This window comes from Nicotiana sylvestris, chromosome 1, assembly GCF_000393655.2.
Source record: "Nicotiana sylvestris chromosome 1, ASM39365v2, whole genome shotgun sequence".
Classification (NCBI taxonomy): domain Eukaryota; kingdom Viridiplantae; phylum Streptophyta; class Magnoliopsida; order Solanales; family Solanaceae; genus Nicotiana; species Nicotiana sylvestris.
In genome coordinates, this window is record NC_091057.1 from 172338291 (window position 1) to 172357610 (window position 19320).

At 33.1% G+C, this 19320-nt stretch overlaps 4 protein-coding genes across 4 annotated transcripts; 1 reads left to right on the forward strand and 3 right to left on the reverse strand.

The window, feature by feature from the left end:
* Positions 1–361: 361 nt before the first annotated feature.
* Positions 362–1018, forward strand: LOC138877051 (agamous-like MADS-box protein AGL62). Its single transcript, XM_070156501.1, has one exon. It carries the CDS (start codon positions 362–364, stop codon positions 1016–1018), a length of 657 nt encoding a protein of 218 aa, XP_070012602.1.
* A 3810-nt stretch (positions 1019–4828) lies between these two features.
* LOC104239314 (agamous-like MADS-box protein AGL62) lies at positions 4829–5482 on the reverse strand. The gene has a single exon (XM_009793923.2). The coding sequence runs from the start codon at positions 5480–5482 to the stop codon at positions 4829–4831; it is 654 nt and encodes a 217-aa protein (XP_009792225.2).
* A 3249-nt stretch (positions 5483–8731) lies between these two features.
* LOC104239315 (agamous-like MADS-box protein AGL62) lies at positions 8732–9595 on the reverse strand. The gene is made up of 2 exons (XM_009793924.2): positions 9427–9595; positions 8732–9120 (listed from the first exon to the last, which is right to left on the reverse strand). Exons 1-2 carry the CDS (start codon positions 9593–9595, stop codon positions 8732–8734), a joined length of 558 nt encoding a protein of 185 aa, XP_009792226.1.
* A 6132-nt stretch (positions 9596–15727) lies between these two features.
* Positions 15728–18461, reverse strand: LOC138877055 (uncharacterized). Its single transcript, XM_070156510.1, has 3 exons — positions 17435–18461; positions 16657–16778; positions 15728–16510 (listed from the first exon to the last, which is right to left on the reverse strand). The coding sequence occupies exons 1-3, from the start codon at positions 18459–18461 to the stop codon at positions 15728–15730; spliced, it is 1932 nt and encodes a 643-aa protein (XP_070012611.1).
* Between the last annotated feature and the right edge of the window lie 859 nt (positions 18462–19320).

Sequence of the window (19320 nt, forward strand, 5' to 3'; positions counted from 1 at the left end):
TTGCCCTTAAAAGAAGCTTGATTTGCAAAGATACCATTGATCGACCATCTTCTCTCTTCTATATAAATAAATAATAATAATAATTTAAAGATTCTACTTTTCCAATAAGTAACAAAGTTATGGAAAAGTTTCCTAAAACAGCGTTCCATATTACGGTACTTTTCAAATTAAAACCCAATCCCTTTCCTACAACTACAACTAAAACGAGTAATTAAATCTTTTCAGATTCTTGAATGGTAAAAAATCTTTGATTTACATACCAAGCAACTCTTCTATAAATTATTATACATCAACAAGTTCTTAATTTACGAAGCCAATTAATCTTCTTCTTTCTTCTACCATGAACACTACTATTAACACCATGAAGAAAACTCAAGGGCGGAGAAAAATTGCAATCAAGCCAATAGACAATCAAAACAGCAGGCATGTTACTTTCTCCAAACGGCGTTTAGGTCTTTTCAAAAAAGCTAGCGAACTTTGCATCTTAAGCGGTGCAGAAATCGCTATTCTTGTTCAATCTTTAAAACGACAACGTCTTTTCGCTTTCGGTCATCCCAATGCTGACGCCGTTATCGACCGTTATCTCACCGGAAAATCCTCCTCCTCCTCCTCATCCACCGTCGATCAACTCAATGTGCAACAGAACAATCAATACTATTCTCAGATTTGTAGAGAATTGGAGGCTGAGAAGAAAAAAAAGGAGATTATTGAAAATTCAAAGATTGTGAATAATAATAATAATGAGGGATTTTGGTGGAATGAATCAATTGATGATATGGGAATTGAGGAACTTGAAGAATTTATGGGTGCATTGGAGGAATTGAAGAAGAAAATAACAATGAGAGCTGATGAATTGAGTATGATTAATGGTTCTTCAGTAGTGCCAACTACTTCAACTTTGAATAATAATATTGCTAGATTTGGGGCTGAAGACCAATTCTTGAATCAGGCCGCTATCGACTATTGTTCTTCAATTGTTCCTTACCAATTCAATCACCCAGGAGGTGGCCAATTCTGAAGCAATTATTTTCATATTTAAAGCTTGATTAGTTGAGTATTTTAATAAAGAAATAGCATGTCGTGATCTTTTATATATAGAAAATTTGAGAAGCTGTTGTTTTTGTACTAATAATCTCTACTATCTTCTTCCTTGTGTCAATGAACAAGTTAATTGTTCTAGTGACAAAACTAATTAGTATTACTACATTAATTAAAAAAAATAGTGATGAAAGAAATCGGAGTTGCAGAATCATTTACAAAAGATTGCATTTTGAACAATTGTATTTCTAGTAGGTATTACTAGGTTTATGCCAATCTCAATTTTTTTGTGCTTGCAACAAGTTCAAGTGTGGAGCAGTAATTTCCCTGTATTAATTTAAATGACTGATGTTAAATCTTGATATTTTATTCTTCTTTTTTATTTTCTTGTTTCTAACAAGTTGAGTTGTTCCAATAATGACACTTGTTGGCTACTTTGTATTATTTATGCAAACACTAATATAAACAATAGACTCATACTGCCAAAGTCAAGGTGAAGAAGCTGAGAAAGATTGCCAAAAGGGAGAAGAAGCTCATGAGACTTGGATAAAAGCTAAAACTAAACTGGTCATGTTGCACTCTTTATTTATGTTTTCTTAGTATTTTATTTCAATGTTAGAATTTGAATGTGGTTTCTTATGGTTTTTATTCCATCTTTTATTGACAATGAGGTCATACCTTGGTGCCACTTTTCATTGGTTTACTAAAGCTTTAATCAGTTTTTTATTTGGTGTATTACTTAAGCTTATGATTGTAATAACAACAGTATGTTTTATTATTCTCCTTACGAGAAAATGTATGTATCTTTTCCCCATATGAGCGGGTCGAATACGGATAATGCAAAAAATGGATAAATTATTCGATCCGACTCATATTTAATAAGGATAGAAAATGGGCATGAATTTTTAAATATGATCACTTTTGGGAGAATTCATATTCTCCCAAGCTTGAGTAACCCTCAATTTTAGTCTTTATAAATGTAAAAGTTAAACTCATTAGTTATCCATTTGTTATCCATTTTCTAAGTGGATAATATAGTTCTTACCCATATTTGATCTATTTTTAAAAAAGTTCATTATCCAACTCATTTTTTAGTGGATAATATAGATGAATGACTATTTTTTTTAATCTGCTTTGCCACCACCAGTGAGAATGCTTGATATATGTTCTTTAAGAGAAATCGTTAATTAATTAGACAGATATATATATTATTTATATGAACTAGAGAAGGTACAACTCAACTTCACACTAAGAAATAAAGGCAGGATTTCTTAACAAAAAGGTAATGACTGGGGAAGTAATTAATAACATGATAATAGCAGATAAAAGGATTGCAAATATTAACAATTACTAACTTATTTATTTATATGGGCAACCATTTGTTGTTGCTCATATATAGGCAATCAATACACAAACTGAGAACTTGAAAAGCATATAGCAAAGACCAACTAGTGAGGTACTCGTTGGCTTTAGTTAACAAAAAGAGGGGAAAAAAAAGGCAACCCGGTGCTCTAAGCTCCCATTATGCGCGAGATCCGAAAAAGGGTCGGACCAGAAAAGAATTAAAACAACCCAACTGAATCAAAGCCAAAGTTATGGTTATGATGATTATTTGAAGCAACCATGTTTCGAGCTGGCTTGATATCATAGTTGTCAAAAATCCCATTACCATTAACACCAAAATAAGAAGAAGAATTAGTAGTCACAACCATAAACTTGCTTGCCTAATTTGTCACATTCTTTTTTATGTTTTAAAACCTCCATTGAATCCTTTAATTGTTCAAGTTCATGCAAGCCAAGTTTACTTATTGGAGTTTCTCACCAATATTGACTTTGACTATTTTTCCTTATTTGATCAAATGATTCTCCTATTCTCCTATAAAACAAAAGAAGAATTTAATTTATGTATCCGGGGAGCTTTTTATATGACATCTTTTCTACCTAAAAGGTTTAAAACCCTTCTGTTATTGCATTTACCCTCTTTTTCGTTTGTAATGATTTTTTTGTCTTTCCCGGTGATCAGAGGCGGAGCTAGACTATTATTTACGGGTTCGGACGAATTCAGTAGTTTTTTATTAGATTTATATTTGTATTAAAAAATTAGTAAATATGTATTAATATTTAACTACGAATCCAGTAACTAAAATGAGCTGTGGGTTCGATGATAAAATCAAAACCCATAAACTTCAAATCTTGACTCCGCCTCTGCCAATAATCAATGTCTTTATTTATTTTTACAAGAATCACTTAAAGGTAATTGGTTTTCTTTCTGTATATAAGATCAAGAGAAACACCATCACCACCACCGAGCAAAATGAAAGCAAAAGATAAAAGAAAAGTAACACGTCAAGCATAGAAGTATCGATTTTAAAAAAATTGTCAATATAACAACAACAACATACCCAGTAAAATTCACTAGTGGGGTCTGAGTAGAGTAGAGTGTACGCAGACCTTACCCCTACACCGAAAAGGGTAAAGAGGTTGTTTCCAGGAGACTCTCGGCTCAACAGGAAAGGTAATAATATCAGAAAAGAAATAAGAGAAAAGACCTGTGACAACAAAAGATACCAGAAACAAAATAACCACAGCAAATAAGTGAAAGGACAATAACACAAAACTATACAAAACAACAATGTGAATACAACAAAGACCGCTAACAAACCTAAACGAAATTCTATCCGACTACCAGTACAAAGAGGGAATAAATCTCGACTACTCCCTAGCCTACCACCCTAATGCTCGACCTCCATATGTTCCTATCAAGAGCCATGTCCTCGGAAATTTGAAGCCGCGCCATGTCCTACCTGATCACCTCGCCATATTCGTCAATATAACTAGTTCGAAATTACTAAATAAGTAAGAAAACGGTCATTAGCATATACCACCATTTTAAATGTGAATTGATGTTTTATGCGTTGAAGATTTTAAAAATGTATAGACAATGAGATCACTTATTATGTACATAATGTAATTACAGATAAATCTCTTGATAAATATTAATCGATAATCTGGTAAAATTAACAACTAACTTATCATTACAGGTTAAAATTCATTAAAAGTGCAAGAAAATCTTTGCAGTATCGGTGCATATAACTTAAATCCTTTAAATATGGCTCTCTTGCCCTCGAACTGTTCAAATTTTAGAATTTTACTTAAATATATCGACAATGTAAAAAAAATTCACTATGGGTCAGTCACCTTTACCGTATACAATGAAACCTGACTCCTTTTCAGAATTACAGATCCCACTTTTTATAGAGAATTACATCTAAATATTTTAAGTGACCTAATGAGTAAAAAATGCCTTTAAAAAAGAACAAGAAGGTTCAAGATTTATGGGACAAAGCTCCAACAACAATTTTATTTGATTAATCTCGTCAAATTAATTTATCAACTTTCCTCCTTTCTCCTTTTTTTTTTAAACACAACTTTGAATGTTTGGTACAAGTAAAAAAATTATTACTGGAGCAATATTTTCAGGGAAAAACTAAGCCCAATACAGAAAAGGTTTGGAATGAAATCACTGTAAACTTCTTTGTTCGTTCACTTTAGGATGATAAAAACTTGTTCGTTCACTTTAGGATGATAAAAACACCAAACCACGACAATAGCCTAAATTAATATGCATATTGTCTGGTCGTACAAATTGCATAGTATCAATAAATAAACATTTCAAGTATTACTCAAATATAGTAGAGTATAGTATATTAGAACAAAAAATTAAAATAAATTCTCGATATGATCAACCTCTTGACCTAAAATCGTAATATTTCTTGATTAACTCGGTTAATCAGGGAAAAATTGTGTGCCCATGAGTGGCCATAGAAAGTCCAAGGCCTGTGATATTTTTAACATCAGCTTGGCCTCCATTAGATGAAGAAGCTCCAAGAAAAAATGCAGGAGTATTTGATGACTCAATAAATATTTTCTGCATTTGCTTTGTAACACTTTTTTTGAGTTCTTCCATTCCTAATTTCAACTGTTCCAATTCAGCATGCCCAAGTTCATTTACTGGCCTTTCCCACCAATTCTTTCCTATTTTTGCCTTGTTAATTTTCACAAGTTCAACTTCATGTTTTTTCTCAAACTCCAATTGATTAAGAATCTCCATGAGCTGCTTATTCAATTCGCGAACATTTGCATTTCTATGAGCCTCAACAAGTTGACAAGTTGTAGAAGAAAAATTTGCAGTAGTGCTACTAGGAATATTACGAGTAAGGAAACGATCGATAATAGACTCAACATTAGGATGACCAAAAGAGAAAACTTTATGGCCAGGAGAAAAAACAATAATGGCTATTTCAACACCACAAAGTGTACAAAGTTCACTAGCTTTTTTGAAAAGTCCAGAACGCCGTTTTGAGAAGGTTACAAGAAGGTTGCTTTCTTTTGACATTTTGGTCATTTGAATCTTTTGTCTACCTTTGCTCATCTTTCTTGCCATAGCTAAAATAAAATTTAATCTCTTCTTCCTTATGTAGAAGAGAAACTTATATAGCTTTTGTTGGTTTGGTCCAATTCAGGGAAAATTGTTGAACAACTTATTTTCATGGATTTTGTGAGACATGTGATTTTTGTTTCCATTTGATTCCATGATTTGAGTTCACAAATTGGGGAAAAAAATTATTTCTCTTCAATGATGTGCGAGCCATTCATGTACATGTGTGAAAGTTCAATGAAACTCTACGAACTTAGTCGATAAGGTTTCTCGAAAATTTAATTTTTCCAACTGGCTTGTAACTGAAACTCGAGAATCTTTAGATTTGTTAATTTTTGTGAACAAAATGCATCGGTAAGATTATAATTAAAGAATAATGTAAATACCTTACTATGTTTGTGGTAAAGGCCTACCAAGTCATTATTCTCTGAATTTCGATAGGGATTTTTTCATATCTATACCATATATGAAACATTATTACTAAAAATGTTCATAATTTGTTAATTACCCGTCCAGTCCATACTTTTACTACAATTTATATACCAATCCATAATTAGGCAGATTCTGCCATTTAAAACGCGCTAAAAAGAAGGCACGAAATCTGCGTTTGATTCTTTCCACATTAAATTCGAATTTTGAAACGGAAAGAGATCTCATTGCTGCGTAATTCTCTCATTCACTACAATTGCTGCGTAATTCTCTCATTCACTACAATTCTAATGGCCATTCTGCAGAAAATAAAAAATTATTGAACATTAGTAGTTAGCATAAAAAAGAAGCAGTAATCTACATATAACTACAAAACAATACAGGACATCTACACATGTAAACATTATCTCAAAACAATAAGGAAGAAAAGGGTAACCACAGCTCTATAACTACAAAAATATAACAGTTAGTTCAAGTAACTCACAAAATATAGATTAATTGTAGTTAGTATGAAGGTAAATGTAGCAGCATACAAAAGTGAAAAATATACCTTATCTACAATTTATCCAGCAGACTACAAAACAACTACAAAATGACTACATTTATGCACTGTCTAAAAATCACAATTACAATTAACCTACAAAATTGAGACAAACAATCTACAAAATTTGGACAATTCCACATTTTACCAAAAAACACTTGAACAACAGATTTTTACAACCAAAAGCACACTAAAAACTGTAAAGAAAAATAATTAGTGTTTACCTTTACCAAAATCTTTTTGTGAACCAATTTTGGTACTTTTTTTGGAGGGTTTCTTCTTTTTCGGTTTTGATGAAGAAGGAGAGACCTTGGGTTTTTTCACAGATCTGATTTTTTTCATGATTTGGGACTTGAAAAAACAGATGCAACTTCAAAATAGGATTTTGTGAAATTAACTGGAAAAGAAAAAAGTAGAATCGTGGGTAACTGATGGTAAACGTGGGTGAGAGACGAGTATACGAAAATGGGGGAATTAACTGAAGGTAAAACGTGGGGGGTGGGAGGAGAGAGAGGCGGGTAAACGAAAATGGGAGAATATACGCTCCTAAATTAAGCCTAATATAAATGAAGCATTAATTATATCCTTAATTTGAATTATGGTATATAAATGGTAATTTGGTATGCTGAAATGTAATTAACACAATCCTTAAACATTGAGGGTAATAAGGTTTCATATATGGTATAGAGAGGTAAGCAATTGTTCCACACTTTGTACATACGCGTATTTTGAAAAGAAAAGAAAAAGGAAAAAATGATTACATTAACTATATAACTTGCTAATATATAAAGTGAATAAGTTTCGAGTACTAATTATTATAGGAGAACGAATCTTTTTAGTTCGTCTACGAGGCCGAGAACTTGGTTTATTTCTTCTTGTAATTTGTTTTGCCTGTTGTATGGCAGGAATTGATTTTTCAATAATTTTAGTTCCTCTTACAATAACTTTCTTCCTTTCTTCTAACTTTGTTTTGCTTTTGTAAAGTAGGATTTGATATTGCTTGTGTGTCCTTTTATACTGTACGTATTCTTTCCCTAAATATTTTATTTTTTGACTTTTATTACGATGTCTCTGTACTTGAGAAAATGTTAATTTGATTTGTCTACAACTATTTTTTATCAATACTTTTTTGAAGATATAACTAATAAAATTTGAGTAACTGCGCAAAACGATCAAATGAATTAGGAATTGGATCAACTAAATAATTTATTTTTCTGATAAATTTATTTTTTGCACGTCAATGATTTAGGCGGGTAGTATTTTAGATTACATCGAAAAATTGATCGCTTAAATCATGAAGGGAATCTAGGTCAAAATAATATCTTTAGGTTTCGTTTGTTATCAAGTCCTTCCTCTTGAATATAGAACTTATCAAGGTAAAAAGTTCATTTGAAATCATAATCACATATTATCTCTTCTTTATTTCTTTTTTTTTTTCGTTTTTTTTTTGTGTGTGTGGCTAAGGATGTGAATAGTAAGAGAATTGAATATAGAAGAGGAAATTATTCCTTAAAAATTAAAAACCTCCCTTGGATGATGCAAAACGTACTAACAATCATTAGATTATAAGTCGATTTTCATAATCACGTACCATTGGACTGATGAATCTTGCAGTGAATTCCAAGCAAATTAGTATCTTAGGCTCCGATAATAATTGAGTCATTTTTCTTGAATGTAGCTTATCATGTAAACAAATCAGTTGAAATCATAATCATGTTACATATTTCGTTCTTTTCCTTCTTGGGGAGGACGTGAATAGTAATAAAAAAAGAAGAAAGAAGAGGAAAAGTTTTTAAAATTAAAACATGAGTACATGATAAATATTGTATCTCAAATCTCATATGTCATAGTCGTGTAATATTGGATTGCTGAAACTCGCAATTTTCTCATAAAAATAATAAATTTCTTATCATGATTTTTATTATTTTGCATATTTAAGCTCGATCGAATCAATGTTTAATTATCTCATCTTATAATTAGATCGGGTTGTCCTCTTAAAAGACAGAAAGACCACACTTCTAAAAATGATAATTTTTATACAAAAATCACACATTTTTCATAAAAAATAATTTTCTTATCAAGATTTTTATTATTTTGCATATTAAAGCTCAACCGAATCAATATTTAATTATTTCATCTTATAATTCGATCAGGATGTGCTATTAAAAGATAGAAAGATCACATTTATAAAACATAAGGTTTCCCTTGATTAAGCATACATATCGTCAAAACATCACATAAACCGCCAACAACAAGAACGATTAATAAAAAAATGGTAATAGCTTTTATTCATCTTTCCACCTTCCATTTTCGTAACCATACCCACGTTCAGTACCATAATTCTTCACCTTCAAGAGAAGATTTTCCAATCTCTCTTTCAACATTGAAGCCTCCGTGTAGTTCATCTTCTCTATAGGATCTCTGAACCACTCTTGTTGGCTATCCAAATTCTTATTCATTTCCTTGAGGTTGCTTTTCAAGTTTAACGCAAAATCCAGTTGATCTTGCAGATAATCGAGTTGTGTGTTAAGTGCTCTAGAATTGGCTTTTCGGTACATCTGAACATACTTATCATCAATGCCTGGTGATGATGGTGATGGACGCCTTTCTTCGCCAACATATTTGTCGATGGTCTCATTTACATTTGGATGACCAAAAGAGTAAGGCTTATTAGCTATAAGGCAAGAGGAGAAAAATCAGTAATATAAAATAAGATAAGATGAGAGAAATTAGTTTATCTACTGTTATATAGGGCAACCAGAGAGAAATCAGTAATATAAAATAGGGTAAGTGGAGAGAAATCAGTTTATCTACTATTATAATATCTATCGCATTAGGTTAACCTGAGAATAATCATCACGTTCAAAATCTTGGATTTGCATGTTTAATTATGATGATGCATGTACATTTAGTTATATTTGTTGATGGTATATATCATGTATATCTAGATGACCAAGAAAATATAAGGCTTGTTAATTACCTGGTGAAAACACGATGATGCCAACTTCAGCACCAGTCATAACTGCAAGTTCATTTGCTTTCTTGAAGACGCTATTTCGGCGTTTTGAGAAGGTTACTTGTCGATTAGTCTCATTGTCTATCTTCGCGAGACGAACTTTTTTGCGACCCTTAATCAGCCTAGTACTCATTCTCAAGGATATATAATGATATAACTAGTAAGTGTTTCTTAGAGTATGTGATATGAACTTTGTAATGCAGGAGCCTAGTATTTATAGAGTTTTACCAACATATTGAAGCCTTTGGTTTTTCAATTTTGGTAGTTCATAGATATGAATCCAGTTCATTTTTTTAGTGTTCACATGTTATGAGGCAAGTAAATTTAGATACTTAATCATAGTGGTAACTGTACTTTCTATTTTTCAAAAGATTTTCAAAATTTACCTCTACAATATTGTAATGGTCAAGTCAATTTCCAGGCCCAGGCTTTGTTCTAAGATTATTAGTATTTGATACTCTCTTAATAATATCCCTAATTTGCATATGGATGAATAAGTATCCCATTTGAATTACCATTATTTTTATTTTATTTTTATTCTCTTGTTTACTACTTTTAATTTTTGGTAATTTTCTAGTTGTCGCTGAAGAGTATGACATGTTTTTATTTATATTCTCTTTCTTGTTAATTCAATTTTTGGTAATATTCGAACTGTCGTGGAAGATTAGGACATGTTTTAATATTCCTGTTTTAGTTTATCGTTGCTTTATATTCGATTTTTTCTTATTTTCCTATTTTTGGTGATATTCAAGTTGTCGGGAAGATTAGGACATGTTTTAATGTTTATATCAAATCGATGAAGGTTACATGGAAGTTATCATTTACATACATTTTAATCACGTGTATATATATATATATATATATATATATATATATATATATATATAAAATCATTTCAAATTGCTTAACCATATAAATGGATGCAATTTGATACAAGCACCGAAATATAGATTATATAATTAAAAAATTTCCTCTTACAAATAGGCATAACTAGAAATATTGTTTCAGGGAAGCAAGTATTTTAATTTTTTTATTTTTTATTTTGATAATGGAGAAATCCCCGAAAAGCCAAGGATGATGTTCAATTTGAAACTCGGTGGATAAATTTCTTTCCTTTCTTTTCCCATTCTCCTAAAGACATTGTAGTCTCTTAGTTATCTACTGATGACGCTACTTGCAACTAATTTTCAACATACGAAAAATAAACTACAATCACAAAATACGAGAAAAATAATTTTACTAATTAATTGTGAGTACAATTTTATTTCTCCTTTGATTCTTCTCTCCTGATTATGTTCGTGATTCGAAGGCTGAAGCCGCGTATTTCTCAAATGTAGGATGACACAAACATCCTGGGGATATATTTGATCTCCAGCTTCTTAAACTATTTGATTGTCAAGAAGTATCCGGTCATATTTAGATCTCTTTGTGAATATCCCAAGAGTTTATGGGATTTTGAGACACCTCTTCAAGGGAATATGTATCACTTTATATAGGTATGAGTTAGGGTTTAGGGTAGAGTAATCTCCAAGAAATCCTAATAGAGTCCTAGGATTTCAAAAGTCATGTAGTATCTTTAATTTCGGATTTGGCTTGATCCCTTAAAATTTCGATGTCTATAAATGCCCCCTACTTCAAGGTCTGTCGGGGTGTAGGCTTGCCGAAACTTTACGACACTACAGAAAATATGATCTACGACGACATTTTATAAATATCGTAATAAGTTACATAAATGTCACAAAATCACTTTCCAACATTTATTTGACACTTAATCCAAATATCATAAATTTCAATGTAGGAAATTTTTTGACATTTATTTTAATGTTGGGAAAAGATTTATGACATTTATTTATCGACTTTTATGAAAATGTCACTTTAAAATTTGTGACATTTCCCATAATGTTGGCAAGTTAATACTGGTTTCTAACTTATATTTAGAAGTGTCGAGAAATTCTCGAGTTATTAGCAACACTTACAATACATATTGCTAAATTCAAAATTACTCATTGACATTTGAGAGAACATGTCAAGACCCAAACCGATGGGCCGCGACGGGTGTCCGAGTCCTACCTGTCAAACACCTCTAAGCATGCGTCTAAAAGATGAACCTGAATAACATCTGCTGAATTACGAAAATAACATACATGAAGGAAACCTGCCAACAAGGCATATGTACGTATACATGCAGAATACAGTGGGAGAGTCGGCAAGGCTGCTACAGACAACTATACATCCAAAACTAAAAGCCAACAAGACAACATACAATCCAACTAGATATACTGTCTACAGACCTCTAATAGAAATATAACTGTACAAAGACGGGATTGAGCCACGTCATACCCATATATATATACAAACATATCGTACCAAAATCAAAAGCAACTCCGGATCAAGTGGAGCACGCCAACTCTCGCTGATCAGGGATCCTAAGAAGGGGGACCGTCAGCTTGCCTACCTACGCCTACGGGCATGAAACGCAGGCCCCATGAAATAAGGCGTCAGTACGAAAAATGTACTGAGTATGTAAGGCATGAAAATCTGTACATAGAAGGCATAGATGAAACATAGAATAAAGAAATCCATTCGTAAATCTAAAACATTTATAATGTTAAGCACGTGCATATTAATGTCGTGTCATGCATGGGTATAGGTGTACATAACATCATAAAGTCACTGAGGGCATCATATCATATCATCTCGCCCACTGTGGGCAACATCATCAACATATACCAACTGATCAGGTGGTGGTGCATATATAACGTCGTAACCTTTTTTCCGTATCCCATATATATATAAATACGTGTATATAACGCCGTCTGGTCATGGGTCAATGTATATGCATGCATAAAAATATGTTAAAAATCTCAATATTCTTTTCAGATAAACTTTATCAACTGCGTATTATTTTGAGACCAATAAACAGAAGATATAACAATATGTCATATTTAGATCTCTTTGTGAATATCCCAAGAGTTTATGGGATTTTGAGACACCTCTTCAAGGGAATATGTATCACTTTATATAGGTATGAGTTAGGGTTTAGGGTAGAGTAATCTCCAAGAAATCCTAATAGAGTCCTAGGATTTCAAAAGTCATGTAGTATCTTTAATTTCGGATTTGGCTTGATCCCTTAAAATTTCGATGTCTACAAATGCCCCCTACTTCAAGGTCTGTCGGGGTGTAGGCTTGCCGAAACTTTACGACACTACAGAAAATATGATCTACGACGACATTTTATAAATATCGTAATAAGTTACATAAATGTCACAAAATCACTTTCCGACATTTATTTGACACTTAATCCAAATATCATAAATTTCAATGTTGGAAATTTTTTGACATTTATTTTAATGTTGGGAAAAGATTTATGACATTTATTTATCGACTTTTGTGAAAATGTCACTTTAAAATTTGTGACATTTCCCATAATGTTGGCAAGTTAATACTGGTTTCTAACTTATATTTAGAAGTGTCGAGAAATTCTTGAGTTATTAGCAACACTTACAATACATATTGCTAAATTCAAAATTACTCATTGACATTTGAGAGGACATGTCAAGACCCAAACCGATGGGCCGCGACGGGTGTCCGAGTCCTACCTGTCAAACACCTCTAAGCATGCGTCTAAAAGATGAATCTGAATATCATCTGCTGAATTACGAAAATAACATACATGAAGGAAACCTGCCAACAAGGCATATGTACGTATACATGCAGAATACAGTGGGAGAGTCGGCAAGGCTGCTACAGACAATTATACATCCAAAACTAAAAGCCGACAAGGCAACATACAATCCAACTAGATATACTGTCTACAGACCTCTAATAGAAATATAACTGTACAAAGACGGGATTGAGCCACGTCATACCCATATATATATATATACAAACATATTGTACCAAAATCAAAAGCAGCTCCGGATCAAGTGGAGCACGCCAACTCTCGCTGATCAGGGATCCTAAGAAGGGGGACCGTCAGCTTGCCTACCTACGCCTACGGGCATGAAACGCAGGCCCCATGAAATAAGGCGTCAGTACGAAAAATGTACTGAGTATGTAAGGCATGAAAATCTGTACATAGAAGGCATAGATGAAACATAGAATAAAGAAATCCATTCGTAAATCTAAAACATTTATAATGTTAAGCACGTGCATATTAATGACGTGTCATGCATGAGTATAGGTGTACATAACATCATAAAGTCACTGAGGGCATCATATCATATCATCTCGCTCACTGTGGGCAACATCATCAACATATACCAACTGATCAGGTGGTGGTGCATATATAACGTCGTAACCTTTTTTCCGTATCCCATATATATATAAATACGTGTATATAACGCCGTCTGGTCATGGGTCAATGTATATGCATGCATAAAAATATGTTAAAAATCTCAATATTCTTTTCAGATAAACTTTATCAACTGCGTATTATTTTGAGACCAATAAACAGAAGATATAACAATATGTCACATGGGGAATCAAGAACAAAGAGACCCCTATTATTTCTATGAATAGAGTCGTTTATAAAAACTGTGTATTTGCTCATTTCTTCTGTATATATGGACCATGCCAAAAAGAAGGAAGAGGTAGCCTTAACATACCCGGAGTAGGGACAATTCCGTATACTATTCTTGACAAAGATTGCACCATACTCTACTAGAACCGCAAAATTTTACGTTACTACTATTCCAACAAATCATCTGTTTTGAAACTTTTGTTTGGAACGAAGATTACCTTCTGTATTTAACGTTTTTCTTGAATCTTTTAAGAAGGAATTGTTTCTGATCTTCTTAATGTATTTGAACCTAAGAATGAATAATAGATAAGACTTAGATTCAAGTCTTATGTTAGTTAGATTTTTAATTTTACTATTATGTAGCCAAATGGCATAGATGACTTATAAGTCTTCTTAGCCTTGTGGCATTTGTGCCACGTTTTTGGAGTGAGATTTTGTTAATTTTTTATCCACTTATTAGTTAACTGGGTAATATTTTGTTACCCGATAATTAAGTAATTACCCGCATAATTTTAAAAATTACCACAAATTACTTAAAATTTTACTTATTTTTTATATACTTTATATATTATACTACCGTAGTCATATGGTACCTTGCATGGTACTAGTTCATAATTATCGGGTATTATCGCTCGACCCGTATTTTATTCCAAATTGGCCAAATTCAACGAAACTCGTTTTCTTTAATTCGTGTACCCTTTATCCTTCATGACACTTATTTATCGCTTGTTATAAATAGCGTAAATATGTTAACGTCAAGATGATCTCATCCCCGAGTCTATGTCAATTAACTGAAGACGAAACTTTTAACATACGAAAATATGAGATGTAACAGGACAATTATAATATAAATATAAAACTAATATTATACGCTGCTATACATGAAAGTATAAACATCAAATTTCTAAAATAAATACCTATAAATGTCAATAAATATATATAATTTGAACTGTATTAAAATGAATAAACAAAAAATCTCTGTAGCTAATTACAAGAATGTATTTGTGAATAGCAACACATCCTTACAATTAAACAATGTAGAAAGAAACTATTAGGCTGGATTCAAGCAAATTGTAACAAATTCTGCAACAGATTTCTTCACTTCTCTTGGGATAAAATAATAATAGCCCGCCCAGGAATAATATCCACGGTAAATAACAATAATACAAGAGAGTAACAACGACACCAAATTTTTTAACGGGGTAAAATACAATATTCGAGCGGAGCAATATTACCACTATAATATTATAACTTTATAGTATCAAAAGACTACTACAACTTCAAAAGAAATAATACGCTTTATTTTAAATACCTCACTATAATATTACTCACACTCACTATAATATTACTCACACTTACTGTTTATCTCACAAACTACAATACGTGGATTACTCTCTCCAACTTCTATTGCTTCTCTCTTATTTTGGTGTGCTTTCAACGAGGAACGAATAGTAGCAAATTTGCCGTCTAAGTGAACCAATTAGATTTGGTTCTTGCAAGTTGCAAGATTGGTAACAACTAAAAACCAAAACCAATTTGTTATGGTTTTGTTTTGCTGCAGCGCCTACCATGGCCTTCTTTTCCTCCAATCCTATTTTCTCTTCTTTTTTTTTCTTTTTCTTTTATTTAATATGGACCCCATAAATCTCTCCCTTAATTTTAATTTTTCTTCTTCATTCCAAGTCTCGATCTCAATCTCTGAAAATCTTCAAACTTCAGTGGCTTTGTAAAAATATCTGTAACTTAATCATGAGATTTCACATATTTGAGCTCTACTTTATTCTTGGCACCACACTGCCTTTGCTTGTAGCCTTTAGCCACAAGTCGTGTTTTGTATCTCTCCACTTCTCCATCAGCATTCTTCTTTGTCTTGTAAATCGATTCTACTTCAATTTCTCGATCACTCTTGGGAAGAGTTGTTAACTCCCAAGTGTTATTCGTCTCTGTTGTCTCGTTCTCCTCCTCTATGGACTGTCTCCACCTTTTGTCTGTAACAGCTTCATCAAAGTTCATTGGTTCAGTGTCAGCAAAGAGACAATACAAAAAATCAAAATTAGTAACTTCTTCTGTGCTATCATAGAGCTCTTGAATAATCCTTGTCCTTTCCGGCTGTTCATTTGAACTTTCTTGAGAAGAGGGAGATGCAACATTGGTTGGAGAAGGAGGTGGAGTTGTATCCTGCACAGGTTCAACGGTCTCTGGTTCTTCTTCATCACCAAAGTACAGAAGAAAATCATATGAAGTTTCTTCCTGAGCTTCCCAATCCCATGCCAATTCTTCATCAAATTCAACATCGCGACTTACCACCACCTTGACACTGCTTGGATTGTATAACTTATAGTATTTTGAACTCGCATCATAGCCAACAAACACATGCTTAACACTTCGATCGTCAAGCTTCACTCTCCCTTGATGTGGCACGTGAGCATAGTCTGTGCTCCCAAAGATTCTCAAGTGCTTGACACTTGGCTTTCTTCCACTCCAAGCTTCTTGAGGGGTTTGATCTCTAACATTCTTGTTGGAGACCTGTTGTTCAAATAAACTGCACAAGAAACAGCTTCAGCCCAAAATTCCTTGGACATACTTTTAACTTTCAACATGCATCTAACCATATTAAGAATGGTTCGGTTCTTTCTCTCTACAACTCCATTTTGTTGGGGTGAATAAGGTACCGTTAGAGGGCAACAAATTCCATAAGATTGACAGAAGTCATTAAATTCGTTTGAAGTGAATTCGCCCCCTTTATTGGATCTTAGAGCTTTAATTTCATAGCCACTTTCTTTCTCCACAAGTACTTTAAATTTTTTAAAAGTAGCAAAAGCTTCAGATTTTTGGTTCAAGAAATAAACCCAAGTCTTTCTACTAAAGTCATCAATAAAAAGGAGAAAGTATTTACTTTTACCAAAGGAAGGTGGATTGATTGGTCCACACACATCAGTATGAACAAGCTAGAGCGGCTTGGTTGACCTTGATATGGCCTCCTTTAGAAAAATCCTCCTTGCATGTCTTCCAAGAAGACAAACTTCACACAATTGATTTAGATGGTTGATTGATGGTATCCCATGTACCATGTTATTTTCTCCCATTGATTTGAGCGCTTCAAAATTCAAGTGCCCAAATAGCATGTGTCAACACCACGATTCATCTTGCACATTAGCCTTTAAACACTTTGCATCAATTGTCTTAAGATTCAGAGAAAATAATCTATTCTTTGCCACGTACACTTTAGCAATTAGAGTTCCACTTGAATCTCTAAGCCAAAGATGCATATTTTTTATGTGGATGTCATATCCTTTTCAAGAAGTTGGCCCAAACTCAAAATATTACTTTTTAATTTTGGCACATAATAAACATCTTGAATTAACTTGTGACTACCATCTTTATAGGATATCAGAATCATACCTATCCATTTGATTTGAATCTTTGAGGTATCTCCAAAGGACACATTACCTCTCACAGTTTTATTGATCTCCACAAACTTCTCTTTGTATCCACATATATGATTGCTTGCTCCATTGTCCAAATACCACAAGCTACAATCATCCCTCTCTTCTTCCTTGAGTGCCAGCAACAATGTTGACTCATCTTCTTCTTTCTTGTCGTCAATAAGGTTAGCTTTTTCTTCAACATTGCTACGACATTCCCAAGAGAAATGGCCAAATTTATGACAATTATAACACTCAATTTTTGATTTGTCATACCTTTGTCCATTATTTTCTTGATAATAGCTGCGTCCTCTTCCGTCTCTTTGTTCACGACCACGATCTCTGAATGTATGGTGGATTTTAACTTCATTGTTGAAATTGTTACCATTACTTCTTCCTCTTCCATGACCACCACGGCCTCGTCCTCGTCCATTTCCCCGATAGCTCTTTTCACCTCCATAATCCTTGAAAGATGCCTGAATTTTAAGTAGTTGCTCAATTGGCACTTCTTGTCTCCTTTTAATCTTTTCTTCATGGGCCTGTAAAGAACCCTCCAATTGCTCCACCGTCATAGAGTCTAAATCTTTAGACTCCTCAATAACACACACCACAAAATCAATTTTAGGTGTTAAAGTGCGAAGGATATTTTCTACTACACGGACATCTTCTATGTCCTCCCCATATCTTCTTAGTTGATTTACAACAACTTTCACTTTTGAACAATAATCCGAAATGCATTCAGATTCTTTCATTTGTAAAACTTCAAAATCAGCCTTTAGAGTTTGAAGTTTTACTTTCCTCACCTTGTCAACTCCTTGAAGAGAATTTTGTAAAATCTCCCAAGCTTCCTTTGAGGTGGTAGCACCGGCCACCTTCTCAAACATGGCATCATCCAAACATTGGTGGATGAGCGTGAGGGCTTGTTGATCCTTCTTCCTTGTCTTTGCCAATACATCATTTTTATTTTGAGGTAGAGCTTCCTTATTATTGAGTTTTGCATACCCTCTGTCTACGATTTTCCACACATCCTGGGAGCCAAGAATGGCTTTCATGCATAGATATCATTTCTCATAATTATCTTTTGTAAGACGGGGGTACTGAAAAGATATCGGACTATTATTCGCCATGGCTCTGATACCACGTTGTTGAGATAAAATAATAATATCCCGCCCATAAATAATATCCACAGTAAATAACAATAACACAAGAGAGTAACAACGACACCAAATTTTTTAACGAGGTAAAATATAATACCCGAGTGGAGCAATATTACCACTATAATATTAAAACTTAGTAGTATCAAAAAACTACTACAACTTCAAAAGAAATAACACTCTTTATTTTAAATACCTCACTACAATATTACTCACACTCACTATTTATCTCAGATTACCCTCTCTAACTTCTATTACTTCTCTTATTTTGGTGTGCTTTTAACGAGGAACGAATAGTTCTTATAGGCAAATTTGCCGTCCAAGTGAACCAATCAGATTTGGTTCTTGCAAGTTGCAAGATTGGTAACAACTAAAAACCAAAACCAATTTATTATGGTTTTGTGTTACCAGCGCCTACCATGGCCTTCTTTTCCTCCAATCCTATTTTCTCTTCTTCCTTTTTTTTTCCTTTTTCTTTTATTCAATATGGAACCCACAACTTCAACTCTTTCTTCCACTTTTTCTGCTACATCCCTTCAGCTCCAATTTCCTTGTGCTTTCACCCATTTGACACTATTGAATTGAGACAACAAGGTTGTCTGAGGTAATCAACCTATGTATTCATAAACTAGAAATAAATTAGCAAGTGATTGAAAGTCAAAAGAAGATCGCATAATCTATTTGGAACAATGATATAATAAAATGAATTTATATAGTGCAACAATTGTCACGAGTATCTTTATAAGATTACTAATTG